The sequence below is a fragment of the Ceratotherium simum genome, chromosome 5 (assembly GCF_057802395.1).
Source record: "Ceratotherium simum simum isolate JZ-2026a chromosome 5, ASM5780239v1, whole genome shotgun sequence".
Lineage (NCBI taxonomy): Eukaryota > Metazoa > Chordata > Mammalia > Perissodactyla > Rhinocerotidae > Ceratotherium > Ceratotherium simum.
The window spans coordinates 5,359,591-5,385,117 of NC_141904.1; the positions used below are offsets into that span (position 1 = coordinate 5,359,591).

General features: G+C 45.3%; 1 protein-coding gene across 2 annotated transcripts in view; it reads left to right on the plus strand.

The window, feature by feature from the left end:
* Nucleotides 1–7,494: 7,494 nt before the first annotated feature.
* WWTR1 (WW domain containing transcription regulator 1) overlaps nt 7,495–25,527 on the plus strand; it is a 124,397-nt gene continuing 106,364 nt past the window's right edge. Inside the window, exons 1-2 of one of the 2 annotated variants that reach the window (XM_004419260.3) lie at nt 7,495–7,754; nt 8,188–8,621. In XM_004419260.3, the coding sequence (XP_004419317.1) occupies nt 8,191–8,621 (431 nt within the window). In that variant the 5' untranslated portion in view covers nt 7,495–7,754; nt 8,188–8,190. Of the gene's footprint in view, nt 7,755–7,875; nt 7,928–8,187; nt 8,622–25,527 lie in introns of those variants that run through there. The other variant, XM_087430405.1, reaches the window with a different exon arrangement.

Consider the following 25,527-nt stretch of genomic DNA (forward strand, 5'->3'; position numbering starts at 1 on the left):
TACAACCCTTAAAAAAAATAGAGACCGCTGTTCCATATTAATTAGCAGTGATTCACATCACTGAGGAGTTCTTTAATACACACAAGTGTTCCATTAATCAGGGTTTGATTGCATTTTAAGTACCTCTGACACATTTGAGTTTTCATTTATTTAATGAGAAGGAGGAGACAACTAAACTTCAATTTAAATTTTAGGAGCATCAGTGCACTGAATGGCCATTAGATGACAAAGCATTTGTGAAATGATACTGTCAGTGGAGAAAAAAACAACTTACACATCCTTTCTCTCTCCCGCTCTCTTTTTTTTTGTGAGGAAGAGACAGAATTCTGTACCCTCACAAAGGAGGAAGCAATTAAGACTGACTCACTTAAGAAGTTGTAAGAGAAACAATTTGAAAGCCTGGAGGCACTAGAGGGTCTGAGTTCTGGCTTTTTTGCTACAAGGGGATGACCTTCGGCCAGGCAGGAACTTCTCTGAACCTTTATTTTCTTATCTGTAAAATGGGAGTTCTAGTAAGCCTGCCAATTCTCAGAGTTCCTGTGAGATTCTGTGTGATTACACATGTGAAATGGTTTTGTAGTCTGTAGAATATTATGTAAATATTGTTTACTATCACTGTGATAACTGAAACCCTAACAACTTTTAATGACTATGACTCGGTGAATATGTCTACAGCCACAAGGTCAAATTAGGATTTTTTGTATGGCAGACATTGCCTGAGAATAAGTTCACCCTTCTATCTAAGATTATCTGCAAACATCTATTTTTAAAGGAAACTTGTTGTTCTTAAGCATGTTGAGTTGCACTCGCCCACAGTGTCAGCTCTCTTGTGGAGCAGAACTGGAGTCCCGGCCCTGTCTCCCCACTATCTGCATGTGGCTGGTCCTCTCCTCTTCTCCTTGGCTCCAAACCACGAACTGACCTTTCTTGACCAGGCACGAATAGTGGCCTCACTTGAGGCTGGACAATGCTGAGACAGGGAGATAATAGAGGAGCTTGCATGTGCTTGACTCCTGTCAACATGACAAATAAGACAGGCGAAGAGGAGTGGCTTGAACAGCTGGTGTAACCAGATCTGGGACTTACTTGGGTAGAAGGAGGAGCTGAATGACATGTCAACCAATGAATGTCCTATCAGGTGGCAACCTCTTCCAAGCTCTGCCGGAAAGACCACTTCTGGTCTTGCACACAGCGGGCACTCAAAATATACATATAGTTCTTGAATGTATGGACAATACCGAGTACCTTGAAATTTCCCCCCAAACACCGCTAGTTAGTTCTCTCATCACACCCAAAATGATATTAATAATATGATTCAGGCTTCTGAGAGTGATGATTCAATTTCTCTATCATGTTACACATTTATAGATTTACACAGATCTAAGTTCATAGAGAGAAACATTTATCTTTTTTATTTTTACATAGGTATTTTATTTTTTGGTATTATTTTAGCATCTTACTTTTCATTCATTTTTTTCCCCCTGTTTTTGAACAAAGTTGTAGTTATGTTGTTCATAGATATCTGTTTCTGGATTTTTTTTCATCAAAAATATAAAAAATATCTTTTTCACAGTGGTACCTTGTCTTCATAAGTACTATTTCAGCTAGCTACCAAAAACCCCATTGGATATGTTAAGCTGTCATATATATTTAGTCAATCTCTTGTTAAATGTTTAGGGAACTTCTAATCTTCCCCTATATATTACGCTGCAATTGACAACTTTGCAATACAGCCTGACAGCTAACCTCTAAACCACACTTTATGTTTTTAAGCATTTCCAAAAGTGTATTTTTCTTTTCTAAGAAAATATATATTAATTATTTATTTCCATTTAAAAATATTTTCCCTAGTCAAAAAAAAAAAAAATAGTGAAAATACTAAAGGATAAACAACTTGCACACAGTACCCAAGTAAAGACTAAATCTCAGAAATTCCTTTTTCCTCTGGTCCAACTGCATTGCTGAAGCAATAGATAACATTAGGCAAAACACAGTCCCATTCACCATCATCATCATCATCATTATCAAAATTATCTTCCTTATGATCACGCCAGTGGTGCATTTATTAGGAACACCAAAGTGAAGTCTGACAGTGAGACATGCCCCTGAGGAGAGGAAATGCAAAAATGGGTGGCAGCACCAATTCATTCTGATTTAAGTATTTGTAAACTTGCTATATGCTAGACACTTGGGATACGGGAAATTATGAATTTGCAAGTGTCAAGTTTGATTGGTTAAGGAACTGGTCAAATCTTACCCTCCTGTGGAAATAAAGACTAATCTTATTCAACAGTTTTCTGGACTCTTCATTATTCAAACCCCTCTCTGTTCAAGGTCCTCGTCTGTTTTGCTCCTCTTCAGTTGCTAATGGTGACCCTGCCCTGGAAATTTTCTCCATACTGGCTCAGCAAGTTTAGGCAGGTTCTGCCCTAGGGGCTTCTGGGCCAGAGTCCTCTACAATTTACCTGCCCAGCCAAGTTTCTGACCACTCCGCTTAGCTGGACGGGTCACTCAGACCAAGTCAGCAGTTCAAAGGGAGAGGGCTGAGAAAAGCAGCCTGTGGCTTACCTGAGGCAAAAATGGCAGATGACATAGTTGGGACCACAGCCACTGGGCTAGGCGACCACAGGTACTGGACACTCCCCTGTGGAGAACACCTCGTTTGGCATGGGAAAAACAAAAAGAAAATGAAGTCCTTTTAGACTTGTCCTCAAAGAGCTTACAGTCCTGTTCAGGATTTGAGTCTGTATGTGCTGCCAAAATTGTAGTGAATTGTGGGAGGATACCTCACACACTGCTGAGAGGACAGCAGTGGGTGCCAGAAGAGGAACGGGCAAAATCCTGACAGGGTCATCATGCCCTTAACACAGAGTTACGGCCCCAGAGGAGCAATTCTAGCCCTGCAGCTATTTACAATCCAACTGGGGAGGCCGGAGAGCTGAGGGAAAAGTTAAAATATAACATAACGCAGTGTTATGTATGATTACATGTTGAGGGAGTGAAAAAGACAAGAACAACCTGAATTTAGGGGAAAAGAGGGAGAGATTAATGAAGTTTTGACAATGCAGTATGGAGGGCAGTACTGCGAGAGACAGATGTGGTGAAGGAACAGGCCAAAGATGCTTGGGTCAGAGCCTGGCTAGAGGGGATGGCAGACACCTTTGTGTAGGAGTCACCGTCAGAAAGCTATGAAGACGGCAGTTGGTTGGGAGTCTTGGGGGCTAGATAGATAGCTCTAACTTTATTCTCGTGGGCAGTTGTTAAAAGCTTGTGAGCCAGGGAATGACCTCATGAAAAGGGGAGGCCAGAAACGGAGACTGCAGGCAGAGGAAGCAGTCAGGAGGCCCCTACCAGCATTTTGAGATAAGGTCCTGTTGTTGGAGTGGAAAGGAAGGATAGATCTGAGGGACACCAGAAGAAGGAATCAGTAGTTGGATATGGATGGAGAGGGAGGAGGAGCTGATGACTCAGGGAAGTTTTCTGTAGGAAGGAAGTTTGTGGAGGGGAGGATTTGGAAGCAGGCAGTCAACGTCCGGTGGAAAGTCTTTGCAAGTGGAGAGAAAGATTTCTTTATCAGCAGGAGTGTACTCTCAACTGATTATCTTATAAAAACTGTGGAGAGGCCAGCCTGGTGGTATAGTGGTCAAGTTTGTGCACTCTGCTTCAGCGGCCTGGGGTTCGCAGGCTCGAATCCCGGGTACGGACCTAGGCACCACTTATCAAGCCATGCTGTGGCGGCATTCCACATGCAAAGTAGCAGAAGATGGGCACGGATGTTAGCCCAGGGCCAATCTTCCTCAGCAAAAAGAGGAGGATTGTCAATAGATGTTAGCTCAGGGCTAATCTTCCTCACCAAAAATAAAAAAAATAAAAAATAACTGGCTGTTTATTTTTTTTTTTATAATTTTATTTATTTATTTTTTTCCCCCAAAGCCCCAGTAGATAGTTGTATGTCATAGCTGCACATCCTTCTAGTTGCTGCATGTGGGACGCGGCCTCAGCATGGCCGCAGAAGCGGTGCATTGGTGCGCGCCCAGGATCCGAATCCAGGCCGCCAGCAGTGGAGTGCGCGCACTTAACCGCTAAGCCACGGGTCCGACCCAATAACTGGCTGTTTAAAAAACAAAACAGAAACTGTGGAGTTCTCTATGAGAAGGCAGGCAGGAGGTATCGCACTGATTTACAGTGAGGATACAGTACCAGGAGCAAGTTCTGGCTCACACAGGATGGGAGAGTGGAAAAAGCACTCTGACCTAGGATTACAAACCCTGGCTGAATCCCAGGTTTTTTCATGAATTCACTGCAGGTACTTGGACAAAATACTTTAAAACTCACCGGGCCAGTTTCCTTATCTGTAAAATGGGAATATATAATGTATCGTCTATTCTTTCGGTCTCCATGAGACTTCAACCACAGCCATTATTTGTTGAATGCTTTAGTTTGTAATGGGATTTGTGTTAAGAACTTTATTTGCATTTTCTTATTAAATCCTTAGAATGCCCATTCTGTATTAAAAAAAATTCCAAAATTTAGTGGCTTAAAACAATATCCATTTTATTTGCTCACAATGCACATGATCTGAGCTGGGCTAGGCTCTGTGGTCCTATTGGTCTTGATGGTGGTCCCTGATGTGTCTGCAGCCAGCTGGTGGCCCGGCTGGGCACTGGACTTCTCCCTCTCCCCACCTATCTCGGGGCCTCTCCCTCTCCATGTGGTTTCTCCAGTATGGTGGTTGGACTGCTTTCCTAGTGCCTCAGATCTCCCCAAAGTACAAAAGCAGAAGCTTCCACACCTTCTTAGGAGTTGGGTGGGGAACTGCCCCAGCTCCACTGCTGCGTGTTCCTGGTTAAGGCAAGTCAGCAGCCCAGTCCAGATTTAAGTGGAAGGGACTCCATGAGGGTGTGACTAACAGGAGTGTGGTCCATTGAAGGGCAGCAGTGTCACAGACTATCACAATACTATCTCCTGTTTGTAAATGAACAATCTGTGATTTGGGGAGGCTAAGTTAGTTGCCCAATGCAGAGAGTAGAGCTAGGCACTTCAAAGCCTGTGTTCTAAATCACGGGTCAACAGATAAAATCTGTACAGTCTTGTAACCTAGAATCCCATGAGGTGGCTACTGTCATTGTACTGTTATTAATTTACAAAGGAGGAAACCCAGGAACAGAGAGTTTAAGTCTTGCCTCAGGAGACCCCGGCACTTTGCTCCCGAGACTACGCACCTACCCACCACGCTCTGCTGCCTCTACGGGCAGTGCCTGATCCACACGAGGCGCCTGTAAACGTTATTTAATCTGAAGCTATTGTTTGAAGGACTGATGCAAATCTCTTCAAGCATCCACTACCACATCTTATAGGCTGCTTGGAACCGGGGGTTTTCCCTGTGAGTTATCCCATGGTCAGGGCAATTTCCATTTCAGGCATCAACTCCTCTGCCCTCCACGATCTATTTCTCAAAGCTTGACAAGGAATGAAGACGGCATCCTTGCCATCCAGTCCCAGCCCTGATTCTCATTGGCTGATTAGCGCCAGGGCTCCCTCGGCATTTTCTTCTTCTCTTGTAGCAGCCAGGTACTCTCTACAAAGCAGGACCTTCCTTCTTGGGTGAGGACCTTCCTGGACTAGGCTGGCCTCAAGTTTCCATCCTTCAATTATCAAGTCAGCCGTTTCGCCTCTGAATTAGTAACCGTTTGGTCCCAGTCACTCCCTGCAGTTCCACAGCTAATTTCCCCACTGTCGCAACTGTGGTGGCTTCTGACGACAGCTCACAAAGCTGCTCTTTCTCATGGAGTGAGCTGTGGTAGCTTCCCTCTCCCTCTGCTGGTCCTGTGGGCAGAGGACTTGCTGCGTGGGAAACACTGGGTTCCAGTCACCTGAAAGGAGTCCGGCTCTGCCTACTTTGAAGGCGATGCATGTGGCTGTCTTTCTAAGGCAGCCCTGATTTTTCCCAGTCTGTTGACAGTGTAGAAGCAGAGCCTATCCTCAAGTACAGATAACGCGGCGGCCGGGGGGGGGGGCTCACTTTGGTGGGCTCTGCTCTACTTTGGGCAGTGACAGGCACCCAGCCATTCCGGGAGTGGCCCCCTAATACTCCTGTCTTTCCCAAGGCAAAACTATGGGGTGGCCCTTCCGGTAAAGTTTTCTCCTTCAAGGCAACTCCAGATTTTAATTTCGACTTTATTTCACCCTTATAAAGATGTTGAGGCACAATACATGCACTTACTACAATTCTATTTTATTTAACAACCAGGTATGTAGGCGGGCTGGGTGCCGTTCAAAGTGTTTCATATAGACTGCCTCGTTGGACTTACTTCCTAAACTTCTTTTTGAATCAAACGGGGTGGGGTAGGGGCTTTCTGAAGCATGACTTATCTCGTAGCCACTCTCCCTTGTCCCGGGATGGAGGGGGAACAAGGGAAAGAAGGAATCGAGCTGCTCCGGAGGGCAAGGCCACCTCCTACTGCCCGCAGCTGTCTTTCCAGGCTGCAACTAGGGCCAGGGGGTCTCCACCCCTGCCCAGATCCAGCCGGTGGGAGGGTGGGCGGTTTTTTCCGGGTCACTGGCGCACCCTCCCTACTCCCAGCCACCTGCTCAGGCTCCGTCCCGGCTCCAGGCTCTCTGGAGGGCGTCAGGGACATTCCAATCCTCCCACTACCCGCGCGGATGTCGCGGGGGAGGGGGCGCGATTGCTCTCCTTTTCCAGCACCCAGCTTTGACCAGGTTTCTGCTCAATCCCTAGTGACCTGAGTCACCCCGGAGAGGACACTCAGGATTTACGAATGGTTTGAAGGTAGTGTGTTTACAACGCACCGGGTGGCGAAGCCGCATCTCTAGCGACAGAGGCACTTTCTGGGCACCGTCTGCGCTCCAGCAGACAATTGAAAGCCAAACAGCCAAGATGCCTCCTCGCCAGACCAAATATGGTCACAAGCGCTAAGCAGCCTCCCGTGGCAAGGCCGGCCCTGTCGGTGTCTCCCGCGCGCGGCGCACCCGGGCCCGCCCTCGGGCAGAACCGTGGACCAGCGCGGGGCCCCGGGCGCTCCCGGCCTCAGCACCCGGCACCACGGGAGGGCGCGGCGCCCAGAACCGGCCCGTCCTCGCCGAGGCCCCGCCGCCGCGCGCCCTCCGCCGCCCCCAGCCTTGGTTTCGGTCCGCAAGCCCTTGATTAAACAGGCTCAGGCCACTTTCCCTTTGACCCCGCCCCGAGTCCGTGGTAAACCCAAAGGAATGCAGGGCCAGGGCTCCGCGGGAGAGGTCCGTGAGCGCCGGAGCGGGCGGGGGTCTCCCGTCTCCTCCGATCCCGCAAAGCAGCCAGCACGCCCAGGGGGTTCTGCAGCCGGGGTGGGGGCAGGAGGAGGAGGAGGAGGAGGAAGGGGAGGGACGAGCGGGGGCAGGCAGGCCCGGGACTAGGAGGTCATGCATAATTCAACAGCTCAGCTTTCGGCCCGCCTCTTTCCTGGGAGTGGGAGTTTGCTCCAAACTTTGTTTATGGGACAGTCCGGGAGCCGCGGCGGCCGCGCTGTCTGCTTCTCCTCCGCCTCCTTCCCGCGGAGCGCGAGCGCCTGAGGCCGGTCCGGGGGATGTGAGAGCCGAAGCCCCTCGGCTCCCAGGCACCGCGTCGGCTCGGGATTTGCCAGCCGGGCCCCGGCTCCAGTCCTGCAAGCTCGGACGCACCCGAGCTACCCAGGCCCGACGGCGAGTTCGGGCGGGACGCGGCCGCCGCACGCCCAGACTCGGCTTCGCTGCGCGCCCAGGTAGTGCCCGCCGGCCGGCGCGCGCTCCCCCGCGCCTCCCGGGGCGCCCGCTCCTCGGGCCTCCGCAGGCGAGAGGTCGCGGAGCCGGCTCGGGTGGAGGCTTCTTTGGGGGGCAGTCTGCCCTGGAAAGCTGTGACCTGTCCTTTGCCACCAGCAGTTCAGCAACATCCCGAGTGCGGTTACTCCCCCTCCCCCGCCCTTCCTCCTCCTCCTCCTCCTCCTCCTCCCGGTAACTCCTTGGCTTCAAGAAAGTTGCATAATTCTCGAGGCCAGGAGGGACCCCTCCCCCATCCGGCTGCTCTAACTGCTGAGTGTCTGGGATCCCGAAGCGGACACCTATCCATCTCCTCTTTTTGTTTTCTCTCTCGTCTCCCCTTGTCCCCCTCCTTCGACTCGAAGCAAAAGGCTGATCTGACCTCCTTTCTCCTTGCAGAAGATGAATCCGGCCTCGGCGCCCCCGCCGCTCCCGCCGCCCGGGCAGCAAGTGATCCACGTCACGCAGGACCTAGACACGGACCTCGAAGCCCTCTTCAACTCGGTCATGAACCCCAAGCCCAGCTCGTGGCGGAAGAAGATCCTGCCCGAGTCCTTCTTTAAGGAACCTGACTCCGGCTCGCACTCGCGCCAGTCGAGCACCGACTCGTCCGGGGGCCACCCGGGGCCCCGGCTGGCCGGCGGCGCCCAGCACGTCCGCTCGCACTCGTCGCCCGCGTCCCTGCAGCTGGGCACCGGCGCGGGCGCGGCCGCCAGCCCCGCGCAGCAGCACGCGCACCTCCGCCAGCAGTCCTACGACGTGACCGACGAGCTGCCGCTGCCCCCGGGCTGGGAGATGACCTTCACGGCCACTGGCCAGAGGTACTTCCTCAAGTAAGTCAGCCTGGAGCCAGGGGGGCACAGGGTCACGATGCCCAGGGCGCGCGCGCTGGTGCCTGTGCGTGTGCATGTGCATGAGTGAGATGGTGTGTGTCCTTCCAAGGTTCCTTCCCGGAGATCTGGGAGCTGGCAGTAGGAAGTGAGTCCCTGGGTGTTGGAATTGTGAGGGATCAGAAGCCGCGAGTCTGATGAGGTTCTTCCAGGGGACATGGAAACTCTTAGAGGTGGGAGAAAAAAAGTAGTTTCGGGAGGATTCTCATGAACCACATAGGTGACTTTGCCCCGAATCTGGAGTATTGATACAGACTCCTGGGCAAAAAAGCCTTCCCCCCTTCCCTGCCCACTCTGTCAGATACCCCGGAGCCTGGTCCATTGGGATGTGACGCCAAGACAAATGCAAGAAAAGTTCCGAGGCCGGGGGAGGAGAGGGACTCTCGGTAGTGTAGGTGGTTTGCAGGCTCTCCATTCTCGGGAAAAGCGAGCTGGAAAACTGATCCCTGCCTGGTAGGCCTTACTGCTCCCGCTGGGTGACGTAATGACCACATAGCACAGTGATGTAATTAACAACTGCTTGTTGAGGTTGTGGGTTGGGCAAATAATTGTGTGGAAATTGGGTCAGGAGTTGTATTATGTCGCACTTGATAACCTGAAGTACCGTGGAATCAGGAGCCTGCTGGTCATTCTTCTTCCCTTCGCATTGTTCTGGCTTTCGGATGTAACGAATTTTACATTAGATTTGAGTTAGATGGTATAGGAAAATATATTCGCAGAGATAAAGAAAATTGTTTCAATTGTGGTACCTTAAGATAATTATATTGCGGAGGAGAAACCAAGCTGGAACTTGAAATGTGACCAGTGAGGTCACAGGGAGTCAGGCTACCAGTGGCCTAGATGGTCATTGTGCCAGCTGGACCACTTGGTTCGGAACTGCCTGCACTGGCTGGCCGTTCACTGCCAGAGAGAGAACTCCTCTTCTAAGAACTTGCCTGAGAGTTTATTTTAAAGCCCATGTTTCTTTGAGAGTAGCCTTAGTTTAGAAGTTACATTAAGACGTTATATGCTATTTTTAAAATAAAATCCAGGCTTTCTTTCTTAGTGTTTGATACTTGGATTGCTCTGAGAGGGCCCTAATGAATACGCAGTGGTGGATCGCATTTATGATAGCCAGCTCTTTGACTCATAGTGGTGACCAGTGATTCCTTCCCCATCCCAAAGCTGTTGACATCTTGTGCAAGGAGGAGTTCTTGATTTTGTCTCTGGGGTTGGTGCAATGCTGAGAAGCGCCTATGCTGAAACAGACTCGATGGTCATTTTATCCCACGACTGGTCTTCTCTCAGTTATTGAGTGATAGTGTGGACACGTACTCAGTGCTTTGACTTCCACATGGCTGGTGGAACTCAAGTGTGTGATGTAATGGTATGACATTTTCCTCAACGTGGTGATATTGTTCTAAAGGATGACAGTTTCTATAGTACATAAAGGTCCAATAGCTATCATCTTGTATTAAGTTCACTTAGGTAAATGCAGTTTTGAATATTTTATTGTGGCTTTTATAGAGATAGACTTAGTAATAAATACAAATAGAAAAAGACCCAGTAATTTACAGTGATTTAGGGGGATCTTTTTTGTCCCAAATGATTTTTGAAGTGTGTTTATGAATATACACACACAAATATATACATTTGATCAGAATACTGTGGTTATTAAAAATTTGAAACAAGAGCTGGACTTGCCGAATATCCAAGGAAAGCTAGGAAAAAAAGACCCCCAAACAAAAAAAATCCCTTTTATACCCATGTTTTGAATGATTGGAATAGCTCAGAACTATGTTCGTGAAACCAGGGCAAAAAAGGAAGTTAGCTTTGGGTTCAGAGAAAGTTGCTCTGAGCTGTTGGCCCATCCCCCAACCACAGCTACTGCCCAGCCTGAAGCAGAGCGCATCTTCATTTCGTGTGGGATCGTGTTGGATCTTCAGTGAAGAGGACAGCTGGACAAACCTGTAGATACTAGGCTAGCCTGATCTGATGCTGTCCCTGGAAATTTTTTGGCCAAGTAGCTAAGGGAATTTAAGAAATGAAGTCATGGTGCCTATTGTCTTGCAAGATAACTAATCGGGTGAGAGTCCTCTGAGTTTCTTTTGGAGCTTCGTTTAAAGCTGGGATAAGGTAATTGTTATGTGTCACACTTTGTTACACAGGCTCACAAGGCAGCGTATTTTGGTGGATTAAGAAGAAGCTTGAAAAATGGTGGCAACTGACCCTGAATTAACTTTCATAGAATCTACCCATTACTTTGCTCCACCGTCTGTGAAATGGGGCCAGTAATAGAATCCTGTTCTTGATTCTGTCAGGAGTTGAGGGCTTTACAAATCAGAAATGAAAGTATTTTATAATTGACAAGTGTCAATTTTTTCTTTTTTGGCTGGAAAACTGAGGCCAGGGAAGGGTGATGACATGAAAGTCATGTGGTTATTTAATGGTGGGCCCTGGATGGAACCTCGAATCTGTTGCCGTCTACTTAAGGAACAGTTTTCCATTGTCACCACTCCCACCTTTATCCCCACGTCACTGCCCCAGCTGAACAATGAGCTTTGTGGGAAACAAAGCCTGGGCATCTAAGAAGCTTTAAAAAGCCTTTGTCATTGTCTCGGGTAAGATTGTTCCTAGGTGTATGAGGTAATCGCTTTCTGGTACCTCTGGAAGGTCACCTTACCGGAGTGTTCACACCTCCGCTGGTGTTCAGGCATTGCTTCAGGGGAACGTGTAATGGAGGAGGGGTCCAATGGTGCAACAGATGGCCGAGGAGAACCACTGCCTCCTTCCTGCTTCCTCCAAAGCTTCTAACTCAGCAGGGGTGTAGGTGTGGGACTCTTAGTAACCTGGCACACCGACTTTGAAGATTGATCACATTAAAATTTAAAAAAATTTCTGGTTATAAATGGAATACGTGTTTCTTGTATATAAACCAGAAAATAGAGAATTGTAAAGAAGAAAATGATCTGGCTTCATTAGAATTTTCCATTTTTGTAGAAAAATTTTATTGGAATAACATGTTCTATGAGAAAAAATATTTTAGCCCCACTCTTAAATGCAATTCCAGTTGTAACATTGACCTGCCTCTCCCAATTTTTAGTAATAATTTAGTGTTTTGCCTTTTCTGAAATGTGTGGTAGAAAATTATTTTTGTCAAAGTGATCTATGCACTTGGTAACAAATCCAACAGTACAGAAGGACTTTTGTCAAAAAACAGCGGTTTCCTTTACTTCGTCAAGGCTCACAGAGGGAACCTTTTAATTTTTTTTTTAACTGTTTCTGTGTTTAACTCTTAGATTGTTACCTCCTTAACCCTATGTAATATGCTTTTACCACTATTTTTTGATTTATCAACTTTTACCTCCTGATATGAAATTGAGAATATAGCTCCTTAAACTGTTTTTTTCTTTGTCTCTCCAATTTGATATTATTTTTAGTTTGTCTGTTAGGCCACCTTTGTGATTTTTTGGTCAACTTGGACAGTATTTCTTGACTCTCCGTTTTGTGAGTCTGGGAGGTTCTGGTGGCTGCTGGTTCTGCAATTCACTTTTTGTCAATAACACCTTAACATTCCAAAGCCCTGAACCTATAACTAACAAAGGTTTTGTGCTTTGCCCCCAAATTGACCTTTTTATTCATAAATTATTCTTCAAGTTGAGAATCTGTAGGCAGCATTTACATTATTACAATTCTACAAATACAGTTCATTGCCTTGTGTATTAAGATTGGATTTTACACTTGCACACTGGGCCTGGTGTCAGGGCTCCTGGGCCAATCAAAGGAGGATACTTCCAGCACCGAAGTCAAACGGATTCTTTTTACTCTCATCGGTTGTTTAAATTTGTGTCACCTTTTAGTTTCTTCATATTTGGGCCTTGACTTTTTTAAACATTTTTTTTCTAGTATTTCTTTTTTTTTTTCTTTTGTGAGGAAGATCAGCCCTGAGCTAACATCCATGCCAGTCCTCCTCTCTTTTTGCTGAGGAAGGCCGGCCCTGAGCTAATATCTATTGCCAGTCCTTCTCCTTTTTTTCCCCAAGGCCCCAGCAGATAGTTGTACGTCTTTCTAGTTGCTGTATGTGGGACTCGGCCTCAGCATGGCCGCACAGGCGGTGCGTCGGTGCGCGCCCGGATCCGATGACCCGGGCCACCAGTAGCGGAGCGCACACACTTAACCTCTAAGCCACGGGGCTGGCCCCATTTTCTAGTATTTCTAATTGCCTTTTTATATGTTTATATATTATTTGCTTTTATTATGATCTCAAAATTTTCTAGGCTCTTAATCCCGTTGGTTCTGTCAAGTCTCCTTTCCCTAAGGGTTTATGCCCAGATCCCTTCATCTTTCTGTGCCATTCTGGGTGCTGATTGCTCTCTAGGCCTACAGCAGAGCTGTCATCCTGGGACTTCTCTTGAGTTCTTTCCACAGCTGGAAGTGCTGTTTCTTTTTCCCATATCTTCTTCTTTTTTGGTTTATGCCCTCATTTTGCTGGAGTACATACTTGAGTAACTTCTTAAGAAATGTTTGTGGGAGGTAAATTTTTCAAATCCTTTTCAATTTGAAAATATTTAGTTTAAAAATTGTTTCAAATATATTTAAAAAAAATGACTCTGGCTTGTTTTTTCTATTTACCATTGGATGACAATATAGTGTAGTGGTTTTCGTGAGGAATCTTTCGTCATTCAAAAAATAGTGCCTGCTGCCTCAGTTTCCTCGTCTGTCAACTGAGGATAGTAATAACTATTTTGTAGTATTTTGAAAGGTTAGATGAGATAACATATTTGAAGTATCTAGCACATAGTAGACTTTCAGTACAAGTTCGTTCTTGCCACACACACACACACACACACACACACACACACACACGCTGTCTACCTGGCCAAAGTCAGATACAGAAACCCTGGCAGGAGAAGGGAGAAGTGATTTTGACTCTGGGTTATAGCTATGGCTCTGAGTGACAACCTAGATCTGGAATTGGAAGCCAGTTTTTAAAATTTAAAATAGGGACTGAGAGTCAATTTTCCTGTTAACAAACCTAAATAGGAATGCCCGCCATGGGCGCCCTTTTGCTTCAGCATCTTGGGCAGAGGATACCCAACCACTTCTGAGGAGGATCTACTTTTTATTTTTTGGGATCTGGCTTATAGCTGCTGGTGGGGGCGAGTTTGTGTGTCAGCTGAGGGGTGGAGGGGAGATGTCAGCGCTTCCTGGAGAGGCAGCCCCAGAGTCACCGTGGAGCAGGCTTCCCACCCTTGTGTATGGAAACTCTTTTCATACCCCTAGGTGCTTTCGCATATAGTCTTTGTTACAACCCTCACAGTGACCCTGTGCACAGGTACATATTATTATCTCATTTTACTCTTGAGGAAACTGAGGCTGAATGAGGTTGAGTAAATAGCCCAGAGTCACATAGCAGGTGAGTGGCAGAGATGGGATTAGGATTGTGTGATTCTAAAATCTGTGCTCCTGCCCTTGCGCCATGCTGCCTCATGCCAATTACATGCCCATAATTAGCCTTGTGATTAGGTATCCTTGGTGACCCGATGACTCTGGAGTGGCAGATGGAGCAGTAGAGTTTGCTTCTGAACTTAGTCTGGGGGATCAGATTTGGAACTCTCAGTGCTGGAGAGAGAGATATGATGAGACAAACAAACAAACCAGAAATGGGTAGTATACCTAGTTTATATTTTATTCTCGAGATTTCCATCATTAATAAATCCATACCATTTTATGGGGAACACAGATGTGACATGGAGGGTGGATGACCTAATTTATGTCAGGATTAGGGATGTTGCTGAGGACTTGTTGAGAGGTTAATTAGATAATGTTAGTAAAGTAGTTTAAAGGAAAAAACTCCAGGTTGCTTCCCATTGCCCTTATAATTGTGGAAATTGATTAGAAATAAATTGCTTAGAGGTTTAAGGCAGCATTGGGTCTCAATTTTTTTTTTTTAATTGATGTTTTAATGGTTTTTAACATTGTGAAATTTTGGGTTGTGCATTTTTGTTTGTCCATCACCATATATATGACTCCCTTCACCCCTTGTGCCCACCCCCCACCCCCACTGCCCCTGGTAACCACAGTACAGTTTTCTCTGTCCGTGTGTTGGTTTATATTCCACATATGAGTGAGATCATACAGGGTTTGTCTTTCTCTTCCTGTCTTATTTCACTTAACATAATATGCTCCAGGCCCATCCATGTTGTTGCAAATGGGACGATTTTATCTTTTTTTATGGCTGAGTAGTATTCCATTGTATATATATACCACATTTTCTTAATCCAATCGTCAGACGAGGGACGCTTAGGTTGCTTCCACTTCTTGGCTATGGTGAATAATGCTGCAATGAACATAGGGGTGCATAAGCCTCTTTGGATTGTTGATTTCAGGTTCGTTGGATAGATTCCCAGTAGTGGGATGGCTGGGTCATAGGGCATCTCTATTTTTAATTCTTTGAGGAATCTCCATACCGTTTTCCATAGAGGCTGCACCAGTTTGCATTCCCACCAGCTGTGTATGAGGGTTCCTGTTTCTCTACATCCTCTCCAACACTTGTTGTTTTTTGTCTTGGTGATTATAGCCATTCTAACGGGCGTGAGGTGGTATCTTAGTGTTGTTTTGATTTGCATTTCCCTGATGATTAGTGATGTTGAACATCTTTTCGTGTGCGTATTGGCCATCTGTATATCTTCCTTGGAGAAGTGTCTGTTCATTTCCTCTGCCCATTTTTTGATCGGGTTGTTTGTTTTTTTGTTGTTCAGTTGTGTGAGTTCTTTATATATTATGGAGATCAACCCCTTGTCAGATGTATGTTTTGCAAATATTCTCTCCCAGCTGGGTGGTTGTCTGTTCATCTTGATTCTGGTTTCATTTGTCTTATAAAAGCTCTTTAATCTGATAAAGTCCCACTTGTTTATTTTTTCTTTAGTTTTCCTAGTCTGGGTAGGCATGTCATCCGAAAAGATTCCTTTAAAACCAATGTCAAATAGTGTGTTGCCTATATTTTCTTCTATGAGTTTTATAGTTTCAGGTCTCACCTTCAGGTCTTTGATCCATTTTGAGTTAATTTTTGTGAATGGCGATAGCAGATGGTCCACTTTCATTCTTTTGCATGTGGCTGTCCAGTTTTCCCAACACCATTTATTGAAGAGACTTTCCTTTCTCCATTGTATGTTCTTAGCACCTTTGTCGAAAATTAGCTGTCCGTATATGTGTGGTTTTATTTTTGACCAGTTGAATCAAGTCTTGTAGGAATCACAGCCTTATATATCACCCCCTCTTTTCCCTTCCTCTGTCAGTTAAATATCTAACCACAGGAAGGGTTATGGAAGTAAAAGAATCAAGCAATCCAGGGGACCGTTTTTCTTTTAAAGGGTGATTGGGAAGATTGAGGCCTGAAGTATGATTAGCTTACTGTAGAAGGGCAAATTCTGAGGGGATGGCCCTCCTGCTGGTCTGTGGGGGACCATGATTGTTTTAGGGTATTGAGATATCAGTAAAGCAGTGTTTCCCAAAGTGTATTCTTTGGGACTCTCGTCCATTCAGATGCTTTGTGAACAAAGGGTTCCTGGACCAATAGGTTTGGGATATGTTGCATGCTCTATCCCTTTCTTGGAATTTCACGATATACATTAAATACTACAAAGTGACTCATTAGAAAAACTAGTTTATTTTTGTTTAAGCCAATATTTCACAAACATTTGATTTTTGAACATTTTTATTCCATCTATCGTCTATTACCATCCACTCAGGAATGTTCTATAGACCACACTCTGGGAAACCTTTTTGTGACCTATTCTTAGAGTTCAGAGTTTCATGTTTGCATTAAGTTATAGTTTTTCTTTTCCATGTGCTTTGTGTATATGTGCTATATTTTTATTTATATTTCTTGATTTATTTATTTTTTAAATTTTATTTATTTTCCCCCAAAGCCCCAGCAGATAGTTGTATGTCATAGTTGCACATCCTTCTAGTTGCTGTGTGTGGGACGCGGCCTCAGCATGGCCGGAGAAGCGGTGCGTCGGTGCGCACCCGGATCCGAACCCCGGTCGCCAGCAGCGGAGCGCACGCACTTAACCTCTAAGCCACGGGGCCGGCCCTATTACAAGAAATCCAACAATTACACTACAGTGTGATAGTTTCATAATCCTGATTTTATTTTAAAAAATGTGTGTGTGTGTGTGTCTGATAGAAGGATACATACCAAAATGTTTATAATGGTCGTTTCTGGGATTATGGATGATTTTTCTTGTCTACTTTCTGCCTTTCTGTATATTCCAAATGTCCTACAATAAACATATATATATTTTTAAATGCGTAGGGGGGTGTTATAGCAACTGCAGGAGAAAGCAAGCAAGGAAGCAAGCAGAGCTGGAGTGCTGGGTTTGGGGGATCATGGGGGAGCTCTTAGCCGTGGCTCAGCACCTGAAGCCTGGAGCTCATGTTACTAAAGGATGCTCTTTGGGAGCTGTTTGTGTTTTTCTTGTTTTGGGTTATTTTCTCTAGAAATGACCTGCCACAGTAATTGCTAAAATCTTAACCCGGAGTTCTCCGTAAAAGCCGCCTCAGGGTAAGAAGTAGGCTTTGGCAAATCTTAGGTCCTGTGGATTTCCTTAGCTTATTCTTTATTTGCGTGCTCCTTCCTGCACTTCTAGCTTTGCTTAATGTTCTGTCTGGACACAGCAGATGATAAGGAAGAAAGGAAAGAATGATGTTCACTTGTTCCGCGCTGTTAGATGAGGTGAAATTAGGAAATGCATGCAAAGTGCTTAGGGCTGTGCCTGGCACTTACCGTAAGCACGGTAGAATGTTCATTTATTACTGTTACTATTCCTGGTTTAGACGGCGATGGGGCTGCGACCTCCTGGGGCCCCTCCTTCGTGCCGCCTAAAGGATCTGTAGCTGTTAGCATTTACAACTGAAAGTCCCTGAGCTCCTCCTGGGAGCTGGCCGGGGGTGGGCAGAGTGCCGGGGAGAAGCGCGATGTAGGTGTCCTGCCCTTGAGCAGCTGACCGTCCAGCTGGGGAGACAGGGAGAACACAAGCAGAACCACGAAAGTAGCTGCCTTCTGACCCCGGTGGCGGTGGAGACGAGGGTAGCTGTGCTCCGGTGGTGGAGGCTCTTGAGAGGTGTGCATAGTAAGGCATCATTTCATCGGGGTACAGGTCTGGAACCTGCCGCCGTGCTGAACGGCTTTGGGTTTCTCCCATTGGCTACGCTCCTTCTGGCCTCAGGGACTCGGCACAAGCTGTTACCTGTGCCTGGATCATGATTTCTCTGCCTTGTGCCTGGTTAACTCCTACGCTCCCCTCAGGCATAAGCTTAGATGGCAGCCCTGCAGGAGGGCTTCCCTGACTCACAGCCCCCCACGCTGGCTTAGGTGGCCCTGCTGGGTCCTTCCCTAGCCCCTCTGTCTTAGCACTACTGCCTACTGCCGTGTTTCTGTTTAAGTATTTCTCCTTCTCACTGCACTGTAACCTCCCTGAGGGCAAGATTGATGTTTGTCCTGCTTGTCATTTATTTATTTATTTATTTATTTTTTAAAGATTTTATTTATTTATTTTTCCCCCCAAAGCCCCAGTAGATAGTTGTATGCCATAGCTGCACATCCTTCTAGTTGCTGTATGTGGGACGCGGCCTCAGCGTGGCCGGAGAATCGGTGCGTCCCTGCGTGCCCGGGATCCGAACCCGGGCCGCCAGCAGCGGAGCGCGCGCACCTAACCGCTAAGCCACAGGGCCGGCCCATGCTTGTCGTTTAGAACCTGAGCACAGTGCCTGGCACGTAGGGGGTGCTTGATAAGGAAGGAATCCTGTCATCTTTTCTTTTAGCTATTTGCATCGCAAGCTCATGGACTGGAATTCCTCCTCATAGGAATCTGACATTCTTGGGAATGTAATTCCATCATGTCTGTGCCCCTTGGATTGCAAGTTGAGAATCATAGCTCCACATACTAAATGCAGCGGAGAGGAAGATAGATGAAGGGTGGGTGTTCAGAGAAGTCTCTGTAGAGGTCGTTGGACATAAATGGAACCTTGAAAAAGGGAAAAATGTGGGTAGGTGGGCAAAGAGGCCTTCCAGGAAAGGATGCTAAGGATGTTTTAGAGGCCAGGAAGAACCTGGCTGGACTTGGGTTAAAAGATGAGTGTTGGTTGGTAGATGACTGGTTGTCCCATTGAGGCTTTGGAACCTCAGCTAGGATGGGCACACCGACCTTTCGCTAGTAAATGTCAACTTCCTCATCCCTTAATCTTGAGATACACCAGTCCTAGCTTTATTTGAATGTAGCATAAGACCCCACCGTTGTCCTCTATGTTGGGATCTTCCTAGTTGTATAGAAAATAAGTATTTTATGGGGCCGGCCCGTGGCTTAGCGGTTAAGTGCGCGCGCTCCACTGCTGGCGGCCTGGGTTGGGATCCCGGGCGTGCACTGACACACCGCTTCTCCGGCCATGCTGAGGCCGAGTCCCACATACAGCAACTAGAAGGATGTGCAGCTATGACATACAACTATCTACTGGGGCTTTGGGGGAAAAAAAGTAAATAAATAAAATTATAAGAAAAAGAAAATAAGCATTTTATACTAAAAGAGTCTGAAATGATAGCGCCTTTCATAAGGCACTGTCTATCCATCCATCTGTCTATCCGTGGATCCACCCATCTGTCATACATTCAATTCAGCATGTGCAGCTCCACAGTAGTGGGTGGTCTTCACTTTCTAAGTTAGTAGGACACAAGGCTACTCTTGACTCAGACCCACCTCCACTGAATCTGCCATTTCTGCTTGTAAATGAATAGCTTGTGGGTCTGGTTGTTCCCAGAATACTCCCCTGTGGTTTTGAATAGTTTCTCAGTTCCTGTGAGGCTGATCAACTGGGCACAGACAATACTGAGATTCTGGAACCACAGTCATCCCACCAAGGCCCACCTAGGCCCTGTCCTCTGAGGATGCCTGGCCCGAGAAGCCAGTGGCCTCCTTCTCAGAGAGTTTCTCAGACTTTCTAAACTCTCGGTGGAGCCCATTGAGAGCCTTTTCACACTAAGTCACAATGCTGAATCACATGTTAATGTTTTCAGAAGACTTCTTTAATTAAAAAAAAAAACTTTTGAATAAGTGATACATACATGTAAGTGACAAAAAATTCAAATAGTACCAGAGCATATACTGCAAGAAGTCTCTCTTTCACCCTCCCCCAGTCATCCGGTCCCCTCTTTTGTCTTTCCAGAGAAACTGTGTGTGAGTACAGGCCTGCATATGTATATATAAATTAACTATCTGTACCCCTCTGGACTGTTTTCACTACAGGACAAATGGTCCACTCTCTTCTGCACCTGCATGTTTTCACTTAGTATATCTTGGTGTTCGTTCCTCTTCTGTACATAAATATCTGCCTTATTTCTTTAAGGACAACATAATATTCTATTGTATGGATGTACTCTAATTTTTTTTTAACTGATCTCCTATTGATGGACATTTGGATTGTTTCTTTCTCTTTTTAATTATGAAAATAATATCTGATCAAACACTACTGGAGAGAGGGAAATGGAAAATAAATTCTTCTGATCTTCCCTGGATCCCTACATTGTTAATGCTTTGTCCAGAGATATTCTTCACACAAAGAGCAGCTCTCTGGCTCCTATCTAACTGATTATCGATCTAGCTTGTCTGTTATCTAATTTATCTATCATCTACTGTTCTACCTATGAATCAATATTCCTACCCTTCTTATAGGATGATACATGGTCTGGCAAATGCACTGGCCAGTTAGATGGATGCTCAGCCAATCCGAATGAATGGTATACCCGTGTGAAGTAGCTGATCACGTATCTCACTGTTACTCAAAGTGTAGTCCAACGACTGACACCAGTGTGCAAATGTAACTGGCCCATGATGAGCTAGATACGGAAGTCGAGACTGTTTAGAAATTTTTATAGCAAAATGACGTTGCTGTGACATCTAAGCACGTGATCGGTGGGATTGTCTTGTGGAACAGGGTAGTTTGGGTGTGTCAAACTTGTGTGGTGAGTCACGTGGTCCAAGCTACATACAAGCCATCCACAATAGGACCACGTACTGCTCTTGACAGAGTGAAAACCAAAAACACTGGTCCTTTACCACAGATAGTTTGAGAAGCACTGATCTATCTATTTTTCTCCCTCTCTTAATTCTGTCATCTCTCTGTCTATCTATCCATTTATCTCTTCACCCATCCATTTACCTACTTATCATTTTATTTTTCCATCTATCCTTATAACTATCTTTTATGTATCAACCAACCAACCAATCAGTCATACCTCTCATTAACTTAACAAGAATAATCAATCTAAGATGTTGAATAATGAGCTTCAATATGGAAACAAATTCTATGGTACAAAGGTTGTATATAATCTGTTTTCCAGTACATAATATATTTTATGTCTTTGTGGGCCCCTCACTAACTGATTGTTTTAAAAATATGTTTTGGCACACTTCAATTCTGAACACTGTAGATAGATCCAAATTCTGTGCTTTTTTCGTGACTAATCTACCTTCAAGCATTGCCAGCTACAGACTCAGTAATCAAAACATGGTGACTGAAGAAAAATATGCATGCTGGATTGCTTATTAAAAATATATATTCCTTTGTGGTGGCTTTTCTGCAAATAGAAAGATACTGAATATTTGTCTTTCTCCCAATTTGTCCATAGAAAACATTTTTTGGCCTAGGTTTTCAAAGGCTGAGCACGTGACTATGGTAACCCATCAAAAAGTAGAAAATGTAATTAAATGATACGTGTAATTAAGATGAACAGACATAACTTTTACTGATTTGATTTTACTTTGGGGTTTATTTTTAAAAGCTGACTTTTTAACATACTCTTCTCAAAAAATAAAAGGAGAACCAAAGGATATAGAGTGAAAAGTAAGCGTCCTGTACCCACTGGTCTGCTCCTCAGAGTAACCACTGTTCACCATTGCGTGGTATCTCCCCGGGGTTTGTTTTCCATCGACATGACTTGATTTATGGCGGCGTCCGTCAGTTGTGTTGGCCTCGTGTTGACCAGAGCTGCGGTGGGCTTTGTTTCTGGTTGACCCTCACACAGCCTCGGGACTGAGCAGAGTACAGCTATGGATTGAATTTTGGAGAACGAGATGTCACCTGATGGGGACGTCTCAGCATGCAGAGCTTTGTTGGGGTAACTGTGGTTCAGAGACGAGGGTTTGCCTGTGTGGTTCAGGAAATTGATGTCCTCGGTGCTCCCAAACTGATCTGGGCTTTGAGGACTGTCTGATGTGGGCCGGCCGGGATGAGGTGGGATAGAAATTTTAACTGCAGTTTCCGACTGCACAAGCAGTGACTTGATGTTCTGCCCCTCTGGAATGAAGGTATCACAGAGTGAGTTAATCGCGGGAAGTGGCTTTGCTGGGGCTGGAGAAGGGAAGGAGGGAAATCATTTGAGGGGGAGTGGAGTCATTTAAGGGATATTAAGGAGGTAAACTGGACAGGATTTGGTGATGGATTAGATAAGGGCAGTGAGGGAAAGAGGTGAAAGGGGAGATTTGCAGGTTGCTGGCTGTATAACGGCATGAACGGTGGTGACTGTAATGTAAGCAGTACTGGAAGGTTTAGAAGAGGTTGAGAGACTTTAACCTGTTGCGTTTGAGGTGACTTTAAGATATCCAAGGGGCCGGCCCCGGGGCTTAGCGGTCGGCCCCGGGGCTTAGCGGTTAAGTGTGAGCACTCTGCTGCTGGCGGCCTGGGTTCGGATCCCCGGCGCGCACTGACGCACCGCTTGTCAGGCCATGCTGTGGTGGCGTCCCATATAAAGTAGAGGAAGATGGGCACGGATGTTAGCCCAGGGCCAATCTTCCTCAGCAAAAAAGAGGAGGATTGGCATGGATGTTAGCTCAGGGCTGATCTTCCTCACCAAAAAAAAAAAAAAAAGAAAGAAAAGATATCCAAGGGAGATATATATATATATTCCAGACAACTATATCTATATCTAACTGTATATCTCTGTATATAACTATAATAATCATATATATATGATTATTCAAATCCAGGTGTGGATGAGATCCCTTAGAGAGAGGTTCAGGCAGAGTGAGAAGAAAGGAGTGAAGTCCCAACAGAGCATGTAAAGGAGGTGAAGAAACAGCCGGATATATAGGAGGAAATCTAGAAAGTAGTGCATGAAACCCAGGGAAGAAAGTGTTTCCAAGAAGGAGGAATGGTTAATTCCATGGCATGTTTCTCAGAGGTCAAGGAAGACGAGAACTGAAAAATGTCCAGTGAATGGTTTTTCCACCGAGGCCACTTTCTTTCCTCAGGGTAGGTCAAGGGCAGGGGCCTGGGGTGCTACTTCATATAATCTAGTTTTTGAAGAGGGAAAAATGAAGAAAATAAGGATCTCAATTAGATAAGGTGTGCCCCACAAATTCCCATATGCTCTGTGGTGTTTCTGCCAAGGAGCCCGGTCCTCTCACTATGCAGAGCCAGAGCCCTATAAAAGGACCACATATTTGCCTATTTGAACATCCTGTTAAAACGAGGTCTGAAATCAGTGTTTTATGACTAATCGAGATACATTATAAGACTTGGGTAAAAAAATGACTCTAATTGGTATGACAGTCACTTGCCGTGAGGAAAATGACAGTTTCCGGTCCTCGCTGTGGTAAAACCCTTGTTACAGTTTGTGGCTCCCAGGACTGTTACTGCTGGGACACGTCACACTTAATTGTAGCCATAAAAATAGCAGATTATGTTTGGAGAGTATCAGTTAAAAATTTATGGTTCAGAATATTATGTAACTGTAGTTTCAGATAAACATGTATCTTTTTTCTATCTGTGTTTCTCCATTTGCCGGAACTGATTTTGATCCCCTGGCAAAGGGGATTCTGAAATTAATGCAGGTAAAGGCCCCAGGCCAGTTTACCCTTTCACAATATAAGGTAAATAAAACATGCTTGGTTCTATCAAACTGGCTTGAGTTTGGATACATTTTGTAGTTACAGCAGTTTGCTAATTGGGGAGCACCTGGTTTGGGATTGCATCAACATGTGAATTTAGTAGGAGAAATTAAGAATCGTAAAAGGAGCAGTCAACTTCAGTGCTGTTTGTACAGTTACTTATGTTTCTGAAGATGCACTTTCTAGCGCAGTTGTACCCACTTTTATCGTTCTTTGTCTTATGTCCTATGTGAAATATAAACCTGTGCATATAGAACTTTCGGCAAATGTGGATTCTTACATAATTTTATCATCCAACATATGTTTGGCTATTTGTGCGTTTTAACATAAAATCCAACCATAAATATGTATTGTAGAAAACCCTGAAGGAAGGAAAGACAGGAAAGAAGAAAGGATCAGCTGTACCCAAGTGTGTTTTTAAAATATAATCTCCTTTTTCCTTAGGCTTTTAAAAATGTTTATCTATGTTCTGAAAAAAGTTAAACTTGAGTTTTTTGATCTTGTGTTTCTGTAAGTATGGAGATGGTAAGGGCTCTGCCTTGGGCTTCAGGAAGCTCAGTTCTCAAGGGAAAGTCCAGGGCTGTGGCCCGCACGGTGCACAGTGGAGCCATTCTTCTTTGCATTGTCTGTTGCTTACATTTTAATAACTATTGAGTGGCTGGTGATTATTAACAGGTGCCTCACAGTAGGAGCAGTGGAGAGTGCAGGGTCAGGACGGACCATTTGGAGTGTCAGCATTAAAGACATGCTTTTGAACATTAGATCCGGAAGAGGTGAAGCTTTTGCCTGCAGCTTTGGCAGGTGAGCAGAGCAGCGGATGGACCAGCACAGCCTCTTTCAATTATTATGGTGAAGCGAGTCAAGTTTTGCCACAGTGCTTTTCATTTAACCTAATAATTGGCCGGCCGTAGGTAATTGGTTGAGAACCATTAAAGAACTCGGACTTCCCAGTTGCACATGCATTGAAATGTCCAGTTTATTACCTCAGGTGTGTGAAGAGAGCGCCCACGGCCCGGCTAATTGAGCAAGTTGTCCAGACTCCCCGTAAAGCAAAGCGTCAGTAACAAGTTAAGTTTTAAGAATTCTCGGCAGGTCCCGCTGAGCCTGGTAAACATCTTGGTGACTGGGACGTTATCTGTTCGGGTTCCAGTTTTGAGAGCTGCTGAAAAAGAGTGTTATAAACTTCAAGTGAGCATGGAGGTGTAAGCTGATACCGTGGAGTTGCTTCAGCTGTAGTGAAAGATCAGATTTACTGACACTTATTACAAATGGGTTTTTAAAACATGTCTGTTTTGTACAGTGAGAGTAAAATCTACCAAGAGTGAAAATGAAAAAGTTATAGTATGGACCAAGGTAAAAGGACATTGCATAATAAATAATATCTAATACTATTAAAATATAAGGTTTCTTTTCCAGCCTGTAAATATGAGTTTCTAAATGAATGTTTTAAAAATCTGATTTTACTTTGATTTGTCCAGTGACTTGATACCTAAAGTGATTATGGCTCCAAATATATCCAGATCTGGACTACTACAATAAATAATTACATCTGTAGAGCGTGTAAAAGATAAATCAACCTCAAATAATGTGTGTTTTAGTGAGAGTGTAGAAATTGTTTTGTTTTTTTTTTTTTGGTGAGGGAAATTGGCCCTGAGCTAACATCTGTTGCCAATCTTCCTCGTTTTGCTTGAGGAAGATTGTCCCTGAGCTAACGTCTGTGCTGATCTTCCACTGTTTGCTAGGTGGGATGCCACCACAGCGTGGCTTGATGAGCAGTGTGTAGGTCCACACCTGGGATCCAAACCCGTGAACCCCGGGCCACCTAAGCAGAGCCCAGGAACTTAACCACTACACCACCGGGCTGGCCCCCAAATTGTTTTTTATTATAATAGATCAAAAGCGGGTCACTGGCAGTAAGCAAAATG